We start from the raw sequence: 25,477 nt of genomic DNA on the forward strand, positions 1-25,477 counted from the left end.
TGTAATGTGTTTTTCACTATGTTGGTGGGAATAAGCAGTAATGATCAATAGGGAAAAGCAAACAACAAACAAACAAAAAATAGACAACAATGATGACAAATGAAAGATTATCAAAGCATGGTAACGGGGAGGAAAATCACTTTCCTAGTGGACAAAGAAAAGAGAGAGAGGCTGGATACAAATCTAGATTTTTAATTCTAAATTCTAAATTTTTTTACAGGTCCAGGAGTCTTTCACCTGTTTTAGGATAACAAATTGAAGAGTATGAAATGCTGCAGAGAGGAACATACAAACAGATACATGACCACTAGTATGAGAGACATTGAGAGGACAAACAATCATGATAATGATCAGAACAAAAACACTGTGGGTTTGAAACAAAGCATAACTGCTTCATGTCCAGAGGTACCAAGTCTCCCTACTTCTGCAAGAAGACTCCAAGAAACCCTAACATTTACTTCTTCTTTTTTTAAAGTCCTGAGCAAAGAATATTACGAAGCCTCCCTAAATTGAGACTTGTAATTGTCCATCGAGATGCATGTAACACACAAGTGTCATCTTGAAATCTCTTGTGAATCTCTCTGATTCTGATGTGTGAAAAGAGAGAAAAAGAGATGGACAGACAGACAGACAGTCAGTCAGAAGAGGCTTGGACGAACAAAGGCTGGAGATATTTGATAATATTTGGAGACATTATGACTTGTCTGTTCATGAGAGAGTGTGTGAGATAGACAGACAGACAGACAGATAGAGAGACAATGCTTAGAGACAGAGGTTGATTTAGTGAGGCAGACAAAACATTCAATTTTTGAGAAGATCAACAGGATCTAATAATAAAGAAGATTTTAAAAATATGGATGACATGACTGTGTTACAAGACTTCTTATCACAAAATGATTGAGAACATCTCTATAGTATTTCTTGGATAGGTGAAATAGGAAAACATGAAACTTTGTCCAGTTCACCAAGCAGTCTTCCAACAAATGACCCACTACCAAGATTTCTTTTTTCAACTTTTTTCTGTGGTTTCCATAATGCAGGTGGTGTAGCCAAGACCTGTGTCCAGTCTCCAGCCAGGCCCAGCGGGGAGCCTATTCCATAGACTCCAGCTCGCTGGACTACCGCATCGTCATGGACGGCTACCAACAAAAGGGCTGAGGAGAATGCTTCCCATATCGCGGCTGTGTCGAGTTTGATTCTCCCTGCCGACATGCAGGGATTCAATCCACTTTGCAGCCCATGCTGTGCTCTGCTTCATCACGTGGCTTGGCTTTCTTTGCTACCTCTCCTCTCTTTCTCTCCTCTTTCTCGCTCCTCTTTCCGTTATTTTTCGTCTTCCACGTTTCTTCCATCTCTCTGTTCTCCTTCCTTTTCCTAATGTCTTTTCCTATTGCCTTTCTTTTCCTTCTCATTTACGAGTATTCATGTATTCTGGATTGTCTGTGTACATATAAATGCAGCTGAAGTAAAGTAATTTTACTTGATCAAGTGGCATCACTGATGTTCATCAATGGACTGAAATCATATTATTAGAAATCATTTGCTATGCTTTGTTTCCTGAGCCGTGCAGTTCCACAACTCGATGTATCAAAGTGAAGGATAAAGAACTGTAAATGTGGAAATTTTCTAAGGATGAAAATTTTCATACATTTCATACGACATGGAACAAACATGAAAATAAAAGCATGTCAGTTTTTTTGCTTGTTCGGTGTAATATCATTTTACATTTACGGTTCAAGGTAAGCATGTCATAAAGGGTATGACTGTTATGCCATTTATATTATTTTCATGTTCACTTGTCCTGTAGCAAAAGGAAATTTGCTATCCAGGGGACAGCGATTACCAGTTACTGTACCTTTTACCATAGTAATTGCTGCCAAATTGGAGTACCATGCCACACTGACAGTATGTGACTGGCCCGACAGGAAGCTGTCAGAAGAAGCTAGATGAGTCAGCCTGGAAGTGTGTGTTTAGAACTTAAATGGCTGAAGTTTTAGGGATGAAAGGAAGGACTTGAAAAACTTTGACTACAATGTATACTTCCTTACATTTCTTCATGTACATTTTGTGAATATGCTCATAGTATGGCAAGAACTTACAGGGGATGGGTGGATGATGACATTCCTTAGGGTTTTTAGGCCAAGAGATCATCACATTTTCTGCTGTCTTCTTGCGTATGAGACCTGCTGCGCCGCTGTTTCACAAAGCTGCTGTAAACAGTCCCCTGTGTCACAGCTTAGGTTGGTCTGGACAGTGTGAATGTCCATCTAACTTTGATGTACGAGCAAACCCCATTATTATAAATACGAACATGATATTTCATTATAGCGAGAACATTTTTCAGGGTAGTAACTTTTTACATTGCATGTCTGTGGCACAACTCGCTCAATGTAGCAAGTTCATTTCAGAAGCACATAATGAGATTTCAAAGGGAAAGGAGGATTTAATGAGTAGAATAGGTCTCACTTTCCTTTTTGTAGTTACAACAAAATTGAAAGAATGGGAGTGAGTGATCAACTTTCCAATACATACTTAGGGGACTCACTACTAGACAAACATTGTGTACACATTACACATGCAAAACATGCAGTGGTGTTGCACCAAGAGGCATAAAGCTGAGAGTTTATCATGATGTGTGTGTAAAGTTTGGCATCTGTAACATTCAGCAAGCAGTGTACTACATGCCTCTTTACGTACAAAGGTGTACAATTCGGTTGTGTGTGGACTTATTCTTCAGCTACACAAGAGGTGGCTATGAAAGTGAGGAATCCATGGAAAGCATCATGGTATTTGATTTAACAAATAGAACCCCACCCCCCCCCCCCATCTCTCTCTACACATTCATTGTATATGACTTGCTCACACTCACAAACCCATAAGTCAGCTGAATATACATCCTAAATAGTCTGGTGGCTTCAGTGTGAGTTTACATAATATATGTGTTTATGAATTCACTTATCAAATACAATGTACATGCTGTATTTATGATACTGAAATATGCTAAAAAGCAACTTTCTCACCTCCAATTTGGGTTTATGTTCAGCCACCATCTGTTGTTCTACACATTTGTACATACTAGTATGTAGGCCTATGTAGCAACCTTTGGGTGTCCAGGGTATCTCGTTTAAACAGGAGTCACCCAAACTACTTACTGGACTGCTATACACAATTAGGGAGAATTGGAAGTGATAAATTATGGTGTGTGTATGTGGTGTGTATGGCTTGGTTTGGTTCAGGTCTTTTTTTTTCTGAATTTACTATGTCTTTTCCATTCAGCATTGCAATAAAACCTGACATCAGCTGAGAATGAGATAGCCAAGGACTGTAAAAAGTGTGTGTTGTAAAAAAAAAAATGGAAAAAGCAGCTTAATATAGATTACTATTTGTATCATATTGCCTTTATTACGAGATACAATTTCATTCCCTTGTTAAGTTGTCAGGTTGGGAATCTTGGGATGAAGATTATTGGCTGGTGTTTATGTTGATGAAAACCCTGATCATGCAGACAGAGGTTTCAGGGTGAAAAAAATGAAGATGATGTTGTTATTTTTCCTCCAGACCAGAATTTTAACCAATAAAGAATGAAATTGATAATTTGAGCATTGAAGTTTGTTTGTTATTTGTGTACATTTTCATGCTGCTTTATGTTTACAAGTTGTGAAATGAACTTCATGTATTGTGATTTTATGTTAAGTATAAGTGATGATGCCATCCATGTTTTTTGATATGAGAGATTATGCAGCAATTGTATTTAAAAGGAAAAACAAGTCTTCATTACTGTAAAAGTGGAAGTATTCGCGATGTTGACATTTTTGCGCATTTCGCACAACCAGAAACTAGCACGAAAATAAAAGCATGCAAATATCTTTGCTAGCCTGATGTTCCAGTCATTGATGTCTTGATTCCACGGAATTAAACACACCTGAACCTGTTTTTACCCTGCTGAGCGCAAAAACTTAGTCGCATGAAAATATCCACTTTTTCAGTATATAAAGCATTATTTTTATATATTTCAGTTCAAGATTCTGTCGACAGTGCACATGTAATACAAACACTGAGCATCCAGACTTGCCGTCTTCTAAATCAGTGTACGTATGTTAATTGTTTCATGTACAAAAAGTTGCAGATTTGTTGGCTTGTTCTGTTTTGTTTTATCCCACAATCGAGCTGTAACTCATCGAGTACAAACTGATTTTGCTATAACACGCATTTCCCCATAGACACCTGCCAGAGTATCTCGGGACTCGTCTTCAGCAGGTTAAATATGCCTTTAACATTTACCGAATATCCAAGTTGGCAGATGATAAAATCATTAAAGGTCCTGTTACCTTTGGGAGCTGTGATTCAAAAAATGTTCAAGATATCACTTTTGATGCATATGTGTAGGTCAGTTGTATCACAAAACATTCTACCATATGAAATTTCATCATCATCAAAATCATCATCATCATCATCATCATCATCCATCATCATCACCATCATCACCATCATCATCATCATCATCATGTGTGTGTGTCTGTGTCCTGTTAATCTGAATTGTGTCTCGTAAGTTGTATAATAGATACTGATAGAGAAGCATATGAGAAATGAGTAGAGCGGTATTTTGTAATCATCTTTTTCTGCGGGCAGTTTAGAAACATCCACAGATAACACTTGTGCAGTAGCATCCATTGCAGTAACCACTTTTATTTTCAATGATAGTGATGTGAATATATACAATTTACATAATGTATTAAAATGAAAGTGTGACCCCATTCACACAGCTACAAGTGTATGCACATATCAATTCTTCACATTATATACAATATGTACACAGGAACTCCACATCAACACAACCGTGAACATTTTTATCAAGACATTCACGGATGAAAACTTCAGAAGACAATTTACGACATCTGTAAACCAGTTTGATCAAAGCCTTCCCTTTCAGGATATAATGGCTTCTAAACTTGTGCAACAATTCATTACAGTCTGTCCTTAAAAGGTTATTTCATTTTACTTCTATCCTGTACATTATAGGATATACAGCTTAGCTCAATAACTGTTACCATCTTGCTTGAAAGAAGCAAATCATCCTACACTATGACATCCACTGTATTATAAAATCAAAATAATATTTGGGCCATTCCCCATCTTTGAACACAAAACAAATAGCAAGGCATACATTCTAAAGAATGTCTTTGAATAAGTGAACCAAAATCACTCGGCATGATGACCGGTATAATTTACACAGCTTACATGCGCATTCAAAACAATTACACATTGTCACACTGATTGGTCTTTTATACTGTGTGTGCCAGGGTGATAACAGCACAACAGGGCTTTAGGCAACAAACTATATACACTTTATACATAATATATGTATCAATAGTTTCAGTACAGTTTCTGTGTCTGGACGGAGAACCAATCGGGGAAAGTGAATTAGATACAAAATACCCTGGTACTTGACACAAAATATTGTCATATGCTGCTACCCCACACATACATTCATGAATACATCTACTCAATAACTTATTTTTTTTTTTCTGTTTCCAATGTTACAGCAAAGGCTAAACTAGCTTTTGCTTGGTCTTCATGAACATGAATACACATGCATGATGCACTCTTAGACCAATATAGACATAACACTGAGAGTTACATGAGAGACAATGGTTGTGCATTTTCAATACATTCAATCAAACTTCAGGACTGGCATGTGATGGGTTTAGATAAATGGCCTTTTACTTTGGTCTCAGCAATATGTGATGTGGATAACCTGGCCAAATATGTACATGCAGACGGCATAAAATCCATCTATAGGGAACATGTGGGAGAATTGTTGCTGTGTTCATAGTTTCACAGAGAATATTGGTGAAATAAGGAAAGAGAATACGATCCAAGTGCATGGAACTGAATTCCACTTGCTCAAATCAGAAATACTGTGTACTACGGAAAAACATGAGAGAATAGGTTAAAATATATAAATCTAAACACATGTGAAGATACAAAGAAAGCATGACCATTTGGCTAGAAACATAAAGTGAGTATAAGGCAAAGTAACTTCGCACAAGGCCATTACTATAAAGGTAGATGAGTGACAGAATATGCAACTGGTGAGAGTACACACAAAGTGAATATGGAATATTTCTGCTGTAACAGTGAAGTTATCTTTTTATTGCAAGTTTATTTCTTTTTTTGTCACTTGAAGATGCCCCCAAAACAAACTTAAATCATCGGTATTTGTAGAGCAACTGTCATTTTACAATGCCATCTCACAAAGTATTTCCAATGCTGATCAAACAACTCAAGATAAAAAATTCTCACAGTCTTACTGTCAAACAACTAATTCACAAATGAATTGCAATAAAGCGAACATAATATCCCTAATATTTCTTTCTGTTGTGAATACTTTGTCATGGGAAACAACTACATTAATGAAATCACATCCATCTTTCAGTGAATGTCCATTGTTGCCTGAATTGTGGACTGTGCTCTGAGAAAAATAACCCTGCGGTTTTTAAAACAGAGAAGAAATTCTGATCAGAGTCGAACAATCACTCAAGCTCTCCCATGCATGCTGACAGTTTGTGTTTGTGAGGGCACAAAGTTCTGAGGAGTGGGCGGGGCAGCCAGTCTACTGCTCCAGGGCTTTCCCCTCTCCAGAGTTGGCGGTGTCCGGTGGGGCCAGGACACCCGGAGGGTTGTTCTTGTTCATCTTGCTGGTGTGCTCCAGCAGAGAGAGGCAGACAAAGGCCCAGTTGTAAAGGTTCTGGGCCGGTAGAGACCCATGCTTGGCCACCGCACCATGGGGCACATCTACACCAAGATAAGATCAGCATACATGGTAAATGCTACTGTATATTTGTTTTTCTCATCATTATCATATTTTTGCACAACGTGGCTGCTGCAGGACAGAGAAAGCTAAATTTATCCTAATAGCATATCCTCAAAGTTTATCCCAAGAGTCTATCCGAAAAGTTCTCTGTGGAAAGCAGATTATCAATTAATGTTTTAACCCCTATCCACTGATTATCATTTCTTGTCACAAAATCGTCAAAATGTCATACATTTGAAAGGCACTTAGATATCATATGACTAGTGAAATCAGAGTTGGAATGACTCCCGTGGTGTTTCTTTTTTGGACATGTTAATTTCTATAATACACAAAGGGTGCGTTTGAGCGCTCTTCTAAGGCGAACTGTACTGTACCGTACCCCCACCAGAGGAGTGCTCAAATGCTCCTGAAGTGTACTGTACTGTACTGAACCAAGCCTAAAGTGGACCACTTCCTGATGTGCTCCAAAAGGGTACCGAAAGTGTACTAAAAGTTCACATGTGAGAATGCGTGTATCATGCACATACTGTACAACATAATGCTAGAGTTCATTCACTTTGTTCGGGACATCTCAAAGTAGTTCAAGTGCACCAGGCGAATGACCCTTTTGCTACAAAATGCATGACCCCCTCTAAAAATAACCCATGTTGTATGCTTTCTTAACAGAGCACTCGAACCCTCCAAATCTGGCACATTTCAGTACAGTATGCTTTAGTTCAGTTCGTTTTGATTCGCTTTATTTAGAGCACTCAGGCGCACCCAAAGTGCGCTCTAAGAGTTGGGCCCTGGATTGTCATTGCAACTATGGGACTGCAAGTATTAAGCCTTGTAAGTAATGATGTCCAATATACACATGATATAAAGCAGTTTCATTTTATGTACGTCTCCACTGTGTTGTACAGTATCTCATGTTGAAAGTGCTCTGGAGTCTTGTGAGGTTTCACTAGGTGCTCTTTGTAATAGTAATGAATTCAAGTGGAAAGCTTTTGAACGTATTCAATAGATAACACGGAGAGGAACTATAGGGTACTCATGACAGAGTAGGCTATGCTCACATTAAGCATGTATCATACGGAGGTGCATAATATAGCAAAAGAAGCATTTGATTCATGTGATATACAGGAGTTTCATTCTACATGTACATAAGATTTTGTTGGGTTGTGTATCATGTTGCAAGTGCTCTTGAGTCCAGTGAGGTTTCACTATAAAGTGTTCTCTGTTTAGTGATATAAGTGTCATATTTTTGGACACTCATGGTTCCATAACTGCAAAAAGAGGAAGAAGAAAGGCCACTTTCATCCCATGTACTGGAAAATGATGCAGTCTTTGATAGCTTGCAGCAAACCGAGGACAGCCATGCTACAGTAGATAAAGTTTATAGGTGCAACTATGTTTACAGAACCCAAGATGGCATAGGTTAAGGCCAATACATGCCCTCAAACTACTGGAATAGTTGTTCTTTTTGTGAGGGTTTAATTTTGGCAAATCAAACAATTTGACACCACTGCCCGCCCGAGGGATATCAACTCCATGCTATGACCCAAGAGCATGCTGCGATGATCATAGCATGCAGTTTTGTCCACTGTTTTGACTTGACAGATTTGATTTAAATAAGATTTTGATTGGTCAACTGCAATCATTCCAGTCAGTTCACACATCAGGCACTGGTAAAGATATTTGCAATGTGATTGCATTGGAGAAGGGTCACCTCTTGCATCAATGGAAGCAAAGTGATTAACAGTACATGGACATACATAGTGTACAAGACTGTATATACCACACACTGGCCAAAAAAAAAGAAGACATTTCAATACTATCAGACAGTTTGGATACTATGAGGCTGCAGACAATCTTTTTGTTTAATTCGTGCCCCAAATTTCATCCAATCAGAATTGAGGATTCATTAAGTGAGGTACATAAAGTGGTCAATACTGACAGTAAGCATGCATAAAAGGAGGTGCATGCAGAGCAAGGAAGGCATTTGAATTGATTTATGGCGTGTGACTAGAGCAGAAACCGATGAGTCCCTTTACCTTTAAGTCTTGATGAGATCATATCCACTATCCCGGCAATATTCTCAGCAGTGGGGTCAAATTCTTCAATCTTCTTGATCAAATCAGGACCAACAAACTAGGGAGAAAAAAAACAAAAACAAAACAAACCATTACGACCATCTGATTCCAATATCTGATATACATGACAAGTGCAGACCAATTTTTTTTTTTTTTTTTTCATCAATGACAAAGTACAAAGACACTGACACAGGAATGACTTTAATCTGACACAATCTATCTGTGGTCTGATAACATATAACTACAAGTGTAGTTTTGGTTGTTTTATTTGCTGGTGCTTTGTTTTGCCTTTTAGAGTGCTCTTCAGAAAATAGAAAATGAATGTTCCACTTTCTTTTAGAGTGCTGGAAGAAGGTAGAAATTGAATGTCCCACTTCCTTTACTTCATGACTGAGATTTGTTAGTGCAGTATGGCAGGATGGCATCGAGGTCTGGGAAACCCTCATCCAAACTTACAGATACACAGATACATGTGTAAAAGAAAATTAATACAGTTGTCACTGATTGTATCTTGCAAGCATTTTCCCACTTAAGTATCTTTTGCAGCAGAGATCCCAAAACAGAACAACAACCAAAAAAAAAAAAAAAAAAATGACAGTGATCTGTTATCTTCTCTGAATAACACGTCATAAATGGATCAATCAGTTGAATATAAAAGCAAGTGTGAAAGGCTTTCAAGTAAGATTACAAATAGACACACTGATTTCATCATTTGCACAAACATGTAAAGACACTAATTTCACTCACATATATCTAAATATATACACATATTGTGAGTCTTGAGAATAATGTGGATTTAATCTTGCTACTAATTTCATGGTTGCCTCATATAAACCTTGCGTGTTTGTAGCAAACGTGGCTTTGTCTTTCTTGGCATCTGCCAACCTACCACCCCCCCCCCCCCATCTCACCACCATCACCCCACCATACCTGTTTGCACATGTTCCAAGAGTCCAGCTCACCCTCCTCATATTTCTCCCGGTAGAAGAGGGCAAGGACGGAGACCAGGATGTTGTGGATGACCTTGGGCGGGTCCTTGTAGCTCTTGAGCTCGGCGAAGGCCTGGGCGTTGAGCTTACTGACCGTGTCCCGAAGGTCAGTCAGCATGATGCGGTCAAACATGATGTCGATGCGCGACTCCTCCGACCCCTTCTCAGCCTCTGCACGGATTACCAAAAACAAAGGTAAAACAACAGCTGATAATACAGTAATTGAGGAGAGGTAGTATACAGAATCCTTGCATAAGGTCTTAATAAACCTACAAAGCTAGCTACATCTCAAGCAACTACTTTTGTAATTTACTTCTTATTATTGGTTGCATTATGTCTGAAATGTGATTTGGAGGCATCGGTTCATCTTTTGTAAATGTACACAAAACTTTCCCGTTTGAACTCTGCACACAATGTTTTTATATAGCTTTTTTTTTTTTGCTTCAAAATAAGAGTGAATTGTTGTACCTTCTTCCACGTATATATCAGTCTTCATTGCCCCTAATGTATGCTTTTGGTCCTAAGGATGCCAAGCTTTGCTAGGAACTCCATACACTACTTATCTTCAGTAAAATGAAATGTGTCTTTGTATCTAACAGGACAGTACACTGCACTTGAGACTGACATATCAGCTACAAAGTAAACACAGTTTGATACTATGGCGCCTACTGCCATTAAAAAGGATCGTTGATACCCATCTCATGCATTGATAACAAAATGGAAATGACTGAATACACAATGACATTTCTATGGAGGCAGTAGTGTTCTGCATTTTGGGGGCTTGAACACACAGCCAACAGGCTACGCATTGCAACCACATCACCTAGCACTTAATCACTCGAAAATTATTGAAACATGCACTTACCCAAGACGATGTTCTTGTCTGCACCAGCTGACTCGTTGGACACCTCCTTGTGGGCTGCCTGCAGAAGCTTCAGCATGCGCTGCACCTCCTTGTTCTCATGGCCAGGCAGCTGCTTGAGGTCCCCAATGCTGAGGTCCACCAGGGCCACACAGCGGCCCTCTGTGTCCCTCAGGGGGAAGGCCAGGTGCCGCTGACCGTAGGCGTCCGCTGTCACCGTCTCCGAGTTGTCCACACACTTGAAGAGGTAGTCCCTGATGGGTTAGAGGCGAAATTAACATAAAAATTCAATAAAATGGTGAAATTTTAGTTGGTACATCTGCTCCTGAGTACCAGCACCTGCATCATACTCTTCATGATCTTGGGGATTTTGCTGCTCAAGTGCACACTTTTTTCTTTGCAATAAACTATCTGTAACTGTCTTGTTGTGCCAGGTCACATTTGACTCTGACAAACCAATGCCCTTACCTGAAGAGGTTCTCCTTGCGCTCCAGTCTGGGAGGGCGATCGTGGACGGTGATGGTTCCTTTTCGGTCAGTGGTGATCATCTTTCTCAGAACAAAGTCATCAATCTACCGAGCAAAGGAGATCATTCAAACATTAGAGGGGCAGGTTACAAGAATAGACAATTAGGAAGGAGACAGAGATCAATTTCATAGCAACAACAACAAACTCACTTCTACAAGAAAAAGAGCAATGTTAGAGTATGATGCAACAATTTAACAATTGCTGTGAAAATAAGCCTTCAGAACATCCCAACAAGGTTTATATTTGTTTCATTTTTAGTTAGCACTAAACCATCATCATCCATTCACAAGAAACTTACTGAATAGCTACGATTAACTTTCACATCCTCCATCATTTAGCAGAGATAACTTGTTCTGTTTACTGCACGGCTTAGACAGAATCACATGCTAACAGAAATGAGTGCTGTTGGTAGACTTGACAGTTAAAGAGGATATAAATACCTGGCACACCATAATACTAATTGTTTGTAGTGGTAAACTGCCATGCAGAGAGGGCATTCCAGTCACATCAATGCACATACATAACTAAAATGAAATATGTCCTTGCAAAGAGGAGAACTGAGACTCTTCTACAATGCTATGAACTTGCCAACATGCTTTAATCAACTGTTGTGCACTCCATATTATTATGATTCACAAACACTACCTTTGATAGAAACAGACAGGAAAGACCCCATGAAGGAATGCCATGAGCAATTCTCTTGTACGACTTTGCGCATGCCTCTGATGTACAGTTGTGATGTGCAATAGTGTCTCAGGTGAACAAACTCTAAAAGCTTTATGTTAGTGGGCTTCAAATAATTTTTTACCCCTGCAAACCATGCTTTATTACAACTGTAGGAACTGATTCATTCATGCGCATGAACATCCCAGAACACATGTTTCCCATCATGCCCAGAATTCTATACTTTCTGTGGTTTGATGCTATATGTGTTTACTACAATTTTTCTTTTTTTTTTTTCTCTCTCTCTCTTTTTTTTTGGGGGGGATTAAATACTAATAGTATTTAACAAGACAGAATAACAACTTCTCTTGTATTTGTGATCCATTTTGTTCACAGACTACTGTGTATTTTGGTTGCTGAATTATCAAAAGCTTTGTGATAACTAAATTTGTATGTGATCCTTGCGTTAGCAACACACATTTGAGAAGATTACAGATAGCGTTCAGGTCTCAGATTGGCAAAGGTTTGCATTTTTCTCTGATATTGTGCATGTCTAAAGAATTCAACCAGTTCCAATATAATTTTTGCCCAAAATGCAGAGTTGCCAATTTGCTGTGGACAAGAATATAGTTTTGCAGAAATAATATCCCAGGACTTGATGGGTTATAGTGTCTTTATAAAACAATGAAGCACATCCTAATCAAATGATTTGTTGAGAGCGTAAATATGACCAGGCATTTGTTTTGCCAAACACATGACTTTGCTTATTTACCATTTTCACATTGCAATGGTGACCGGATGAGATTTCACATTTACTTGCAAAAATGGCTGCCTCAGAATCTAAAAGATCTACACTGGAAGTTATTTGATGACAAGGATCTGCTTCATCATTTTATAGAAAACAAGCAATACACATCATTTTGTTTGGGCATTGTGATTACCAACACTTTGTACCTTTGAAACAGTCCAAAACGCATTTGGCTGTTGCCCCAGGCATGTTAGACTATTCCAAAGGAACCATGTGTGGGTAAGTCTCAATCATGAACTCCCTGATCATGTGTATTATTTGTAGACAAGTACATGAATTCCTGTTTCATCTTTGAGGCATGACATCACACGAATGTGGCAAAGTTTGCAGATGTTTTGCAATGACCGCTCACACTGACCTTCTTGGATGACTCTTCCATGAAGAAAAAGATGTTTTTCTTCGTCTGATTGAGCAGACGTGGCCTTCGCAATTCATATTCCTAAAAATCGCACCACCCCAGTGATTTACATAGCACATGCAGTGAGGGGACATTCAGTACCAACACAACAAAATACACAGATGCATTAACAGATAGACAAGGAGTGCATGTCACAAACACAAATAACGAGTGAAAACAGGAGAGAAGAGAAACATATTGTGCAAAGTGAGATTTCTAGAAAAAGACAGAAAGCAACGGTTAAGTGCTGAAATAAAGAGATTAGTCTGAATAGCACAGAAGAAAGTCTAACTGTTATGCTTAATGTTACTTTTTTTCATATTTTCACTAACATCCCATGCAAGTAAGCATTTAAACAATCTAAAAACCTATAACATGCATAATAATAATAATAATAATAATAGCATGTTTTTATATAGTGCATTTCACACTTGTTAATTATCTCAATCTGCATCACAGATCATCATGCATATATCAATCTTACTATATATTCCTTCTCCTTCATTTCCGTAAATATTCCACGGCTTATGACCCTGAACATTGTGGCAGATAACTTGAGTGCAAGAAGCCTATGAGAATAAGTTCTAAAGAGAACATTATCATATCAGTGCAATTAATTGATATAAATGTCATATCTGAAAGACTTTCAATGGTGTCACTGAACAGCATTGTCCCCACAGCTCTTAACTTTCTTTTCTTCCCAAATACCAGCAGCTCTCTCCTGAACCTCCTCTCGTATCATTTATTTTTCCCCTTACTTGCATGTACAACCTGCATTTCTCTTTACTATTTTTCCTTAGCATGTAAAAGCACTTTCCCCCTCTTCTTCTTTATACATATGTACTTCTGTTTTTTGCACACAAATAAAGCAGACAAGCAAAAGCCACCCATCAAGGAAAGAGGATAATAAAGCAGACCTCTGTATATTGCACCATTATGACTGTGACAATGACAGAAATATGCCATACCGTGTCTTTGTGACTGGCAAACAAAATGTAATATACATCCATGCAGTACGACCACTAGTATGTCACAAAACAAGTGCTAGTAGGCTGCAACTGCAGAACATGACAGAATCATTGTGGCTTTAAAGGTGCAAAAAATATTGAGAACAGGAAGGTGCTTCCAGTGCATGCAAGAAATGAAGAAAACAGCTTACGTTGTTGTTTGAAAGGGGCTGAGAAGAAGCTAGAAGTATGGTGGGAAAATATTTAACAGACAAGTTGAAAATTCATAGGAAAGCTACCTGATTTGTTAATTTGTTAGCACTCAATAGATAATGAAATGAAAATGACATGTTAGATGGAATTGTGCACTTATTCAGTTACCAGAATTTCAAAATAAAGAGAAAAGACTGAAACGAAAAAGTTTGATGGATAAAGAAAAGCCACGATAGTGTGAAATACATTCAAGTTTATAGAAAATCATTGCAGAAAAATTGACATGGTAGGATATGAAAGGTACCTTATCGTCAGGTTCAACCATGAAAACGTTGATTTCCAGCACATGCGGGCTTCTACGATGAATCCAGGACACGGCACTCTCTGCGATGCGCAGCGTCTTGCGTCTGACGTCCACATACTGGTAAGCTGTGGCAAATGCCTTGGCCACACCCTGTTACAAGTCATAAAAACAGATCACAGAAATTCTCACACCCCTGTTTACTATGCAATGAATTTTACAAAATTAGAAGTTGATCCAGTGTTGAAATTATCACTCTCCAAGCACTGAGCAAATTATTTGACTTATTGGTACCATGATTACCTTAACAAAACAGCTGAATTGCAGAGTTTCCCATTCTAAAAGCAGAAACTAACATGCAATGTATATATCATAACAATGATGTTTACATTCCATTGAACTTTTATTTACCTGCCTACTTATAATTCCTTTCTCTATACCACAGTAATTTTGGTTTGTTTGTTTGTTTGTTTGTTTGTTTGTTGTTGTTGTTTTTTCTGGAGCTCACCAACATGACAGGATGACACAATTCAGTTACTTCATATATCTCCTGATACAGTGGGAGTGTTGAGGTCTCACCTGGAAAAAGCTGATTTCGTGCGTGATGAAGATGCTCTTGTCGTGGGGGTCGTTGAGAGTGTCGATGCCCATCAAGCCAAACACCCTCTTCCTGAAGTCCTTCAGTGGGATGACGAGGAACGAACCCTGGCGGTCCTGCAAATGGATAAAGAGAACACACTTGTAAAGATATGGACGTAATTTCCCCCATGGCGGTGGTCACAAGTAATATTTATTATAGACGATAACTACTTCACAGATATAATGATAATGATAAGAATGATAATAGTAAATTTCAAGTAGTAGTAGTACTTATTGATGTTGTTACTTCCTTTATTTTCATTACTGTTATCATTATCGTATGCATAATGCAAAGTGTAGCTACATCTCAAATAGCTGGATCATTATTGAACTTTGCTGACCTATAGGGATCTCTCGTTTCATATCAAGACATAAACATGAATACATTTTGGATACAGTGACCACACAAATGATAATTGGGTCATGCTGCTATGTAGTTTGAATAGACTTTCTTTGTTTGTAATTCAAAAGTTTGAAAGGTTTTTATGAGTCAACTTGCATATTATAATATCAATTGTTCTTGAGATTGTTTTTTTTTTTCTCTCTCTCCTTGAGAGGTCTACACTTGTGCTCTAACATCTACCATAAATATCACATATTTTTGGTGATGTATCAGAGTTGGGCATTCTGTATTGTTTCAAAGCCAGTTCTTTATTAGTCATCGCAGTTGAAATAGATTTGATTATGCTTGATACTACTAAGGTTAGATCTCCATCATTACAGACATTTCACACATTTTTAGACAAACAATTTGTGCACAGATATAAGAATCTGATAAGCCAGTGAACCAAAACTTGATAGAATAAGAAAATTACCTATTTGGTGCAAATATTGATACAAAAGCAAAAATGAGTAAGCTTTCCTACTGTGATTTGCAATCTAAAAGAGCAGCTAAACAATGCCATGAAGATACATAAGTGTACTACTTTAAATATTGTACAACACAGTTGAACCATGAACCACTGAGTATGTCTTTCTTTGCAGTCTAACTACTGGTGAAACATGACTTCACTGTGTACAATGTAAAAGAGAAATCATCTTCTAAGAAGAGAAATCAGAACAGATGTGTGGACAGTGATGTGCTTGCATACAGACAAAAGAACACGTAGGAGGGAAGTAGAAAATAATATAATTGTGCATAGTAAAGACTAAAATCAATACAATGAGTGTATTAATTCAAAGGAGTATAAACATTTTAAAGTGCTGAATTGGGTGCCATAAAAAAAGTACATATAGTGAGTGATGACATGAATATACTGGTGACCGGTTATTACCACACATGGTTGCCCAATGGAATGAGTGACATGACTGATATTCATTGCATGTTGAATTACCACAACTCTTCATTGCAGAAGAATAAATCTCACACTCTACAAACAACACAATATTAGACATGAACAACAGACAGTTTGAGCAACATGGGCCAGAAACTGAAAAGATGTATTGACTATCTGAATGTATTCCAGGTGTCTAATATGACATCTAAGTTTCGGGTCAAATGATTCTAGTTTTTAACTTTGTCTGCACAATATTTCTCATTTGTTGTGAGTGCGTAAAGAGAGATGAATAATTCTAATCGTAACTTCGCCAAAATCATGAGAGCTATAATGCTACTAGGAACAGCAAATCCTGTATGTCAGCACTTAAATGCAATTCAAGAAATGTTTCAGTTTTTATTGTTGGAGCAAAAAAAAAAAAAAAAAAAATGAATAAAGATAAAAATCTTGCAAAGGTATGTGAAATCCACACAATAGAGGTATTTTAGGGTTCCTAGTCTTCTTCATAATACTTGTGGAGTTTTTGCTCAAACTGTTATAGGATGCTTCAATTCACCCATGTTTGTATGTTGTTTTTTTTATTGGCAGCAACTGTACTTTACATTCTCAATTTGATGAAATTACCACATCACAGGCAACAAGCACCTCCTTGCTATAAACAGAATTGTGTCTTTGATAAACACCAAACAAACATATGAGATTAGCCTTCTGATCAGCTCTTCTTTATGAGTATTATGTATTTCTACAGAGTCTACCAAGTGAGGCCTAATACAAAAATTCATTTTGTTTTGAGTTTAATTTTCTTGCAGAGGAAGGCAAGAAAATTCAGTTTGGGTTATAGCTTAGTGTCCTTCCCTCATTTTTGTTGGGTAATTGAATGGATGGCACTTTGCACTTGTCTCCTAGTGTTCTTACTCACAAAAGAGACCTAGACATGACATAACTGGGAAAAAAAAGACATTTAGACCAATATGGATAGACAATGAAAAGACACTGTCTGCTGTGTCTTGACTACCATGATAACGCAACACTGTGACAATTAAAACACTATAACATGGCTTTACAATGGTCAACTTCTCTTAGAGATGTAAAAGGCATTTAAAGATATGTGCAAAATGACAAACAGTGAGGAAAAAAAAGGATTACCAAATATATTGTCATCTACATTTATAAACAGATATCACAATGTACTACCTTAAGTTGGGCTGTTATCAATGTGAAACACTACACAACATGACAAACGTTGGCTGAAAGCCATGGATTTATTTAAAACAACCAAAGAAGTAAATCTAAAGAGTGTTCAAACTTTAAAGTCGCTGACGTGGCTTTATCTAATGCTTTTCGGATAATGATACCATTGCAAAGGGCCACCATGTATACAAAACAAGACCAAACAAAACAAAAGTTAAACAAGTTATTAACTCACTGCATCAGCCCTGAGCCAAACATACATTGAAATGCAAGTTAGAAACTTGCATTTGCTTTGTTTTTAGTCATTGGTTAATTCAAGACTCTGTCTTGCTTTGTTTGATTTTACTGCATTGTTTGAATTTGATTTGTATGCAGGCCCTCCGTAACAGTGTGGTGGGTAACTGCAGACAGACGTGGGCTCTTGTGTCAAATCAGTAGTAACACACCCACACATCACAGCAAATCTCGGTCTCTTCTACTGGAATTCAAAACGAGTCACACCAACGATTCACTTACTCTGGCTGGATCATAATCATCTATGGATATCTTCTTGTATTTCTGAGCAGCGTGCAATAGAGTGCAAAATTGCAACAGTGATAACAAAAAAATGAAAAATGACCAAAAAAAAAAAACAACAACATAAAAAGTAAAGGCAAAAGGCATTCTATCACGACTGTGATGCAGGCATACATATGCTCGCATCACTCATCGAGGGGAAAGAATGAACATACACCGAATACGTGAAAATAACAAAATAAATATTTCCAAAAAAATAAACAAATAAAGAGGCAGTCTTGATGCGCTTTACATCAGAAGATGAGATAATGGTAAGCTTTCACCTGACAAGCACAGTGCATAAAATGAACCCCACCAAAAGAGAGAGAGAGAGAGAGAGAGAGAGATGGAGAGAGGGAAAGAGAGAAGAGAGCTATATCGGACACAGACTGCATCAGACACTACGCGTGCAGGTGGATCGGCTTACCCTATGCCTCTGCCTTAAGGACTGGTTTTTGAGAAAGGATTTTGCGAGAGATCGTGACATGAGAAAAATGTCTTAGCATGCGAGAGGAATGCAACTCATGGTATGGGGGTGGGGTGGGGTGATAAATGCGAGAGTGGGTCTGGGTTCAGAGAGCACTGGCACTTGAATGAAAAAAAAAAAATGTATTGTAGCTTGCATTACAATACTGGACACTCCCACAGTTGCACCTGTGTAGCTTTTAGTATTGCAAAGTGCTGCCTTTCTAGTGGCAAAAATCCTACTTGCTCTATTGCAATGAGACACAAAATGTTGGATTTGCTCCCAGAAATGAGACCACGAAAGATTCATATCACATTTGAGAGATAGGATAGTTATAATGTCTACACCAATGGTCCACATGATGGAGATACTGACCATGACTCAGACAGATTTAACATATGGCAGAATAGAATGAGGTCAAAACTATAAACTGATGACTGATGATTGTGCAATAATGCCAATACATGGTCCATTGCAAAAGATTTCATGACAGGTGTTTCATGGGGAAAAAAAAGTCTACCTGCTCAAAAAAAAAAAAAAAAAAAAAAAAATGATGATGACCATGATGATAAGGGTGGTAATTATAATAATAACAATAATAATAATGATTTTTAAAAGTAGTAACTAAAGTCTTGAAAAAATGTAAAAGATAGAATTATATGTTCAACAATGTTGCACAGAGAAAAAAAAAAAATTAAAGTATTTCCATTCTGCTTATCTTTCCAACCAACATTCATTCTTACATGTGTCTCAATTATTGATATCTGACTGACATACCTCTTAACAAAAGGATCAACGTTACTCCGTGGAATTCTCAATGACAAGCAATACGTACACTTCACCACTGTTCCCTAATATGTTGGTGCATATCCCATAATAAAACCAGTGTGCACCCAAATGTTTGTGTTCCTGATTTGCACATTGGGAGTACAATGCTGATGTCAAGTTGTAAGACAATCTTTTCCTCTATAAAATGTATAAAGTCCACATTAAAGTCAATGCATACAATAAACATTGTGATTGAATTACCATGATATTGCTAGTTTTCTCATTTTTAGGCTATTTGAATCAACATAGCCATGATAAGCTATCAAATTGTCTTTGAAGACAAGTTTGCTGAAAGTACAGCTTCTACACAAAATCTTGTCATCAATAGCATCTTGCGAGTAATTTTCATCCACAAGATGCTATACATATGCGCACTCCGGGAACACAATGTTTCTCAAGCCATTCCACAAGAAATACCCATCACATTTCAGATCCCATTCAGTAAACACCTACATACCACATCCTACTACCATACACCCATGGTCCCCATAAAAAAAAAGTGAAAACAAAATAAAAAATATCTGCCACTATCACGCATAACTGTAGTTGCCATGGTAACAACCAGGGTGGTCCACAAGGGGTTTGAGCATGTTGTTGCCACACACTAAAATTCTTGTGCAACATCCTCAAAAGCCAACAACATGCTATGCAACATCCTTGAGAATTGGCAACATGCTCAAAATAAGATGTAATCAAACACATGAAAAACATAATATGCAAATCTTGAGAAACATCAAACTACTTAGAAAATTTGTGTGCAAAACATGAGTCAGAACATCAAACATAAGCAGTACCAAAGCAGTACCATGGAAAATAAATTGTGAAATATTGCGCGCACTCGTGAAGTGCACTCTGCACACATGGAATTTCCATAATATTCTCACATTCAGAGCTGGCAACATGCTCAAATTTCAAGTTGTGGACCACCCTGAACATCTGATATACTCAAAGGTGATTGTCTGTTACCCAGCTGCTAATGTGGAAACTTGCATGTCTTGAATATCTTGCGAATTCTAGCAAACCTCTTTCCCTGGTCACGTTCCTACGACACCTCCCTTACACCATCACTCCCGATTCATGGAGTAGATTCCAGGGCAATCCAACCTCCAACCCTACCAAAGGTACGTGTTATTAAGCCTCTTTTGTCATCTCTCTAAAGTTCCATCAGAGTTTGTCAGAAAATTGTATTTGAGATCAAAATAAATGACAGTTGTGACAATAGTGCATGAAAAATGCAACACATTAGCAAGCAAGAAATAAGAGGGTATCATATCCTAAATTTATCTTGTGGCTTTATTTCTCAAGTAGTTTGAGTGCATTTTCAGCACATCTTCAAGTGTTAACTTTAAAGCACTATGGTATAAGGGTTTTACAACAGCATTTTTGAGTGGGTGACAAGAAGCTGTCATTTTAGGGAACAATGAATAAACTCTACTTGAACCCCCGTAATAATGTCTATCATATAATCGAAAGTACTTTTCAAGGGGAATTAAAAGAAAAATCATGTTCTTCATAGATACCGAACTGCTGAACAATAAGTCACCCACATGCAACATTCTAAAGATCAGCACTAGATTGGACAGCCCTGGTCCCATTTCCATTTATGTAATGCCCCAATGAGAATCTGATAAAAACCCAGTACACACAACACACTAAACGATTCTTACACACAATTTTGATAGTATGTGGCATTGTACCAGATATGAGTTCTTCAAATCCACTTTCAAGTCATGTAAACACACTTTGAAGCAAGCCATTGCTTCTGGCTCCTGGCTTGTGGGGCATCAATGACATCACTTGAAGAGATATTCTCTTGGTATGTAACATCTTCATCATCTTCAAATCCTATGCCTGAATGCTTCAGTCTTGTTTGAATGACTCAACAACTTCTGACATTCATCATTGGAAGTAAAATGCCATACTGGTCCTTTTCATATGACTGTTTAAAGCAACTACAGACTTTGTGGAGTCATACATAAAAGTTCATGCTGCATTCTCATTGCAACACCTTTCAAATGTGGACACAATTGGGTACTACACAGAAGAAAATCCAGCATTTGCAAAAATATTCTTGAATAATATATGCTCAGAGATTTGTGAAATTTGGAAGCGGTGTCAGCAATAAGAATGGCAATGATGAAGATGACATCACAAGTTACCCTATACAGCCGTAACTGCATTCAGCATGCATGTCTACGCGATTTCAGAATAAATGAATTCAGTGCAGCGCTGATTACCATACCAATACCAACATGTGGTGCAGAAGGACATACTGTATATAGTACAATCCAATCACCACCATCTCAATAATGTTTTCAACATCCTACACACAACATACGGTGCAGGCATGGGTACAGACTGTACATGTTGTACACGTCTGCAGCAGCTGTAAATAATCGCTCTCAGGGTATGTAAAAAACAAAAACAAAAGAACAAGAAGAACAAAAACCAAAAAAAAACAACTACAACAAAACCAAAGGCATATACTGTATACGCCGGATATTTCGCGAGGTTTTTATTTTCGCGAATTTCGCGAGTCAGCTGCTATTCGCGAAATTAAAAACATGCGAAAATATTGACTCTAATGCCAATGTGAATGTGACGTACACGTATAAATTTCTCCGTTCAGTACAAGACTCCATAATCGCAAATTTAACCACTCGCAAAATTGTCGTGAAGTCCCGACCCGCGAAAATTTAGACTCGCGAAATATATGGCGTATACAGTCTGATGATGCGGAGAACGGAGATACACCATACTGTACATAATGAAGGATATATGACTGTTATTAACCCTGCACCACTCCAAGATATATACTACCTTTTCCTCCATCGCCAGTTTTTAGGAAATTTGAATGAAAATAATGTACGATAAGTTTTTTTTTTTTTTTAAATCTGAATGACCATGATACATGTCAAGCATGGCGTACTACACTGTATGTGAACAATTTTTAAAAATGTTCAAAAAAAAAAAAAAAGAGAGGAACAAAGAGTAAATATAAGAGGAAGAAATAATGAGTTGTGCAGATTGGCTACATGTCATGCTTGAAGGAAAAGAGAATGTACATTATCTAAAAAAATAAATAAATAAAATGAATAAATGAAAGAGGTACAACTTGTACATGCATCAGACAATCCAAATGTTGAGGAGTGACAAAAAAACAATGAAATGGCTTGGAGGACTAAACTACCCAACATTTAACAAACAGAAATATGGTAATTGAGGCAATAACATGGCACAAAAATGTTGGCATGCGGAAAACAAGACAGCTGATGAAATGATATTTGCACGGCATTCACATGGCGAAAAGATCTCATTTGTATTCATGCATTTAAAATCCTCTGTTGAGTCATCAGGCATACAGCCACTAACAAAGATAACAAAGAGTCTTTATCATGTTCATACAGACTGTAAGTAAGCCAGTAACAATGTCTTGAAAAAAAAAAAATAGTGTTGCAAATTTCATTGCACGTCAGTCAACAAATGCTGTTCTGAATATGCATGCATTTTGGCACATATGTGCACATGCATATACCACTAAAACTTATTTTTGAAAATCATGGAGATTATTTAACTTAGTTATTCTTGTGACAAGTTGCTTTTATTGCAACTGACTGACAAATTACCCTTCATCAACGTAAATAAACACCAATTATTCAGTGTTTATTTATGTCAATGAAGGCCAATTTTTCAATTGGTAGCATGCAGTTTGCCAACAAAATAATGTCATGTGAAGTAAACTGGGATCTCCTGAAGCTCCCCTTCTAAATCCATTCAAGAAATAAAGTCACTCAGAGAATGGACATGTATGCTATATCAAGCAAAACTCTATTAGCAAACACCTCTGGACTATAACTTGCTACCATTATATCTTCTCAGAAAAGGGACTACAAGAACATTATATTAGTTGGCTTTTCGGGGAACAGAAAAATATTTTCACTAGTACCATCACCTTTATTTCCAAAACATGTTCATAAATACTGATGAGATCTTTTTTCCATGTGAATATAGTCTTTAGATGCATGCCAAGTAGTTGAAGAGAGAGAGAGAGGATGCTTGAGTATTAAGAAAAGGACAAGGAGGTAATTATATAATTGTGCATCCGAGCAAATTTTCCTGATACGCCATTGTCACAGTTTACCTCCTCCAAGCATGACGGGTGAAAGTCTTCCTTTTCCCATTTCTGGATAAACGTTTGGGTGAATCACAGATCAAGTTTTGCTTACACTTACTTATGAATGGTCAAAATATAATCAATAATAAAGAATAAAAGCAACCAAAAGCAACAATCACATTTTGAATCTTGGTAATAAAACTGCCACTGGTAATCTTTCCAAGTGAATGAATCTAAATGTTAAGCAATGGGCCTTATAGCCAGATTGCATTAATATAAACGCTGCGTAGGAACAAAAATGAAAGTTGTGTGCATGAGCCAAGGAATTTACTCGACTGTGTGTGGTTGTTCTTTTTTTAAAGGGAAGATAAACCCTAAGAGCATTGTGGATTGAGTGAAAGCAGCAATATTAGTAGAACGCATTACTGAAAGTTTGAAGAAAATCGGACAATCCATGCAGAAGTTATGAATTTTTAAAGTTTTGGTGTTGGAACCGCTGGATGAGGAGACTACTAGAAGTTATGACGTATGAGTGGACAACTATACAAAGAAAATATAAAGAAAATTCGACAAAAATCCATTTTTCATGAAAATTACAAATGCCATCAACTTGATACTGACATATGTTAAGGGTAGCAACTCTTCCCCCTGCTTTCTGAAAGCGGTCGGTCAAGTGCTCTTTCATAATGCTTGAAAAATGAATTTTTGTTGAATTTCCTTTATATTTCCTTTGACGTGTGGTCCTCTCATACGTCATAGCCTCTAGTAGTCTCCTCATCCAGCGGTTCCAACACCAAAACTTAAAAAATTCATAACTTTTGTACCGATTGTCCGATTTTCCTCAAACTTTCACTGATGTGTTCTACTAATGTTGTTGCTTTCACTCAATCCTCATTGCTCTTAGGGTTTATCTTCCCTTTAACCCTAAAAGGGCCGGGGGGAGGCGGAATCCGCCCCCCCCCTCGACGTTTCGCGCTATAATTCTGTAACGCGAGAAGGCCTCATCGCGAGGCTTCTTGACTTTCTTCGTTCAAGTCTCGCGCAACTTTTGAGACCAAATTTGCAACGTCCGCGCATACTTTTGCGAAGCCACGCCCATTTTTGTAACGGAATGTCGCTCCAAAACGGGCACAATTTTGTGATTTTGTGTACATTTCCTATTGAAAACAGTGCTCTGTCATGAAAGGCATAAAAACCTGATTATTTTTACAATTAATCACTTTCATTGATTAATTTTGTGCTAATTATGGTAGAAAAGTGGTCAGTGACAATTTCCAATGAAAAAACAAAGAAAAAACAAAAGTTGAAAAACAAAGAAATACATAAGAAATTCTGAAAACAATAAAATACATAAGAATTGAAATGAGTTTTGGAAGTTTTTGTGATGTACAATTGTTGAATATGCTAAAACGGATTTACAGATCAAAAATTAGACTCTCAATGCTTTTAATTAAGCTAAAATATCACCTTGAGCTTAATTTGCATAATTAATTAATTAAAATTAGAAATTGATTGTTTCAAAAAATCTTATAACACAATCTTGTAGATTATGACGCGGGTCTCACGCATGCAAAATTTCATCGCGATCGCACCACCGATGGCCGAGATCTCGGGGGGGGGGGGGGGGGGGGGGGCGGAATCCCCCCCCCCCCCCCCCCCGGTCTGAGCATAGCCAAAAAAGCCCGGCCCCTTTAGGGTTAATGGAGTAATGGTGGCAAGCAAACTTGTGTGAGTGTGTGCATTTTACTTAGACTGTAACAAATGATGCTTACCACTAAAATATCAGAGGCAGCATGATTTTACTTTGAATGAC

The 25,477-nt window shown here is 37.6% G+C and overlaps 2 protein-coding genes across 3 annotated transcripts in view; one reads left to right on the forward strand and one right to left on the reverse strand.

Moving 5' to 3' along the window:
- The window catches only part of LOC140227045 (acyl-CoA dehydrogenase family member 11-like), a 29,643-nt gene extending 26,049 nt beyond the window's left edge, over window positions 1-3,594 (forward strand). The window contains exon 11 of the mRNA XM_072307475.1: window positions 1,041-3,594. Within this exon, the coding sequence (XP_072163576.1) occupies window positions 1,041-1,158 (118 nt within the window). The 3' untranslated portion in view covers window positions 1,159-3,594. The remainder of the gene's footprint in view (window positions 1-1,040) is intronic.
- Window positions 3,595-4,664: 1,070 nt separating this feature from the next.
- Window positions 4,665-25,477, reverse strand: part of LOC140227976 (EF-hand calcium-binding domain-containing protein 5-like) — a 38,032-nt gene continuing 17,219 nt past the window's right edge. Inside the window, exons 15-22 of one of the 2 annotated variants that reach the window (XM_072308358.1) lie at window positions 15,174-15,308; window positions 14,598-14,747; window positions 13,095-13,175; window positions 11,206-11,309; window positions 10,741-10,991; window positions 9,817-10,046; window positions 8,848-8,944; window positions 4,665-6,795 (exon numbers count right to left, since the gene is read on the reverse strand). In XM_072308358.1, the coding sequence (XP_072164459.1) occupies window positions 6,614-6,795; window positions 8,848-8,944; window positions 9,817-10,046; window positions 10,741-10,991; window positions 11,206-11,309; window positions 13,095-13,175; window positions 14,598-14,747; window positions 15,174-15,308 (1,230 nt within the window). In that variant the 3' untranslated portion in view covers window positions 4,665-6,613. The remainder of the gene's footprint in view (window positions 6,796-8,847; window positions 8,945-9,816; window positions 10,047-10,740; window positions 10,992-11,205; window positions 11,310-13,094; window positions 13,176-14,597; window positions 14,748-15,173; window positions 15,309-25,477) is intronic. The other variant, XM_072308359.1, reaches the window with a different exon arrangement.

Source organism: Diadema setosum, chromosome 4 (genome assembly GCF_964275005.1).
Source record: "Diadema setosum chromosome 4, eeDiaSeto1, whole genome shotgun sequence".
NCBI classification, from domain to species: domain Eukaryota; kingdom Metazoa; phylum Echinodermata; class Echinoidea; order Diadematoida; family Diadematidae; genus Diadema; species Diadema setosum.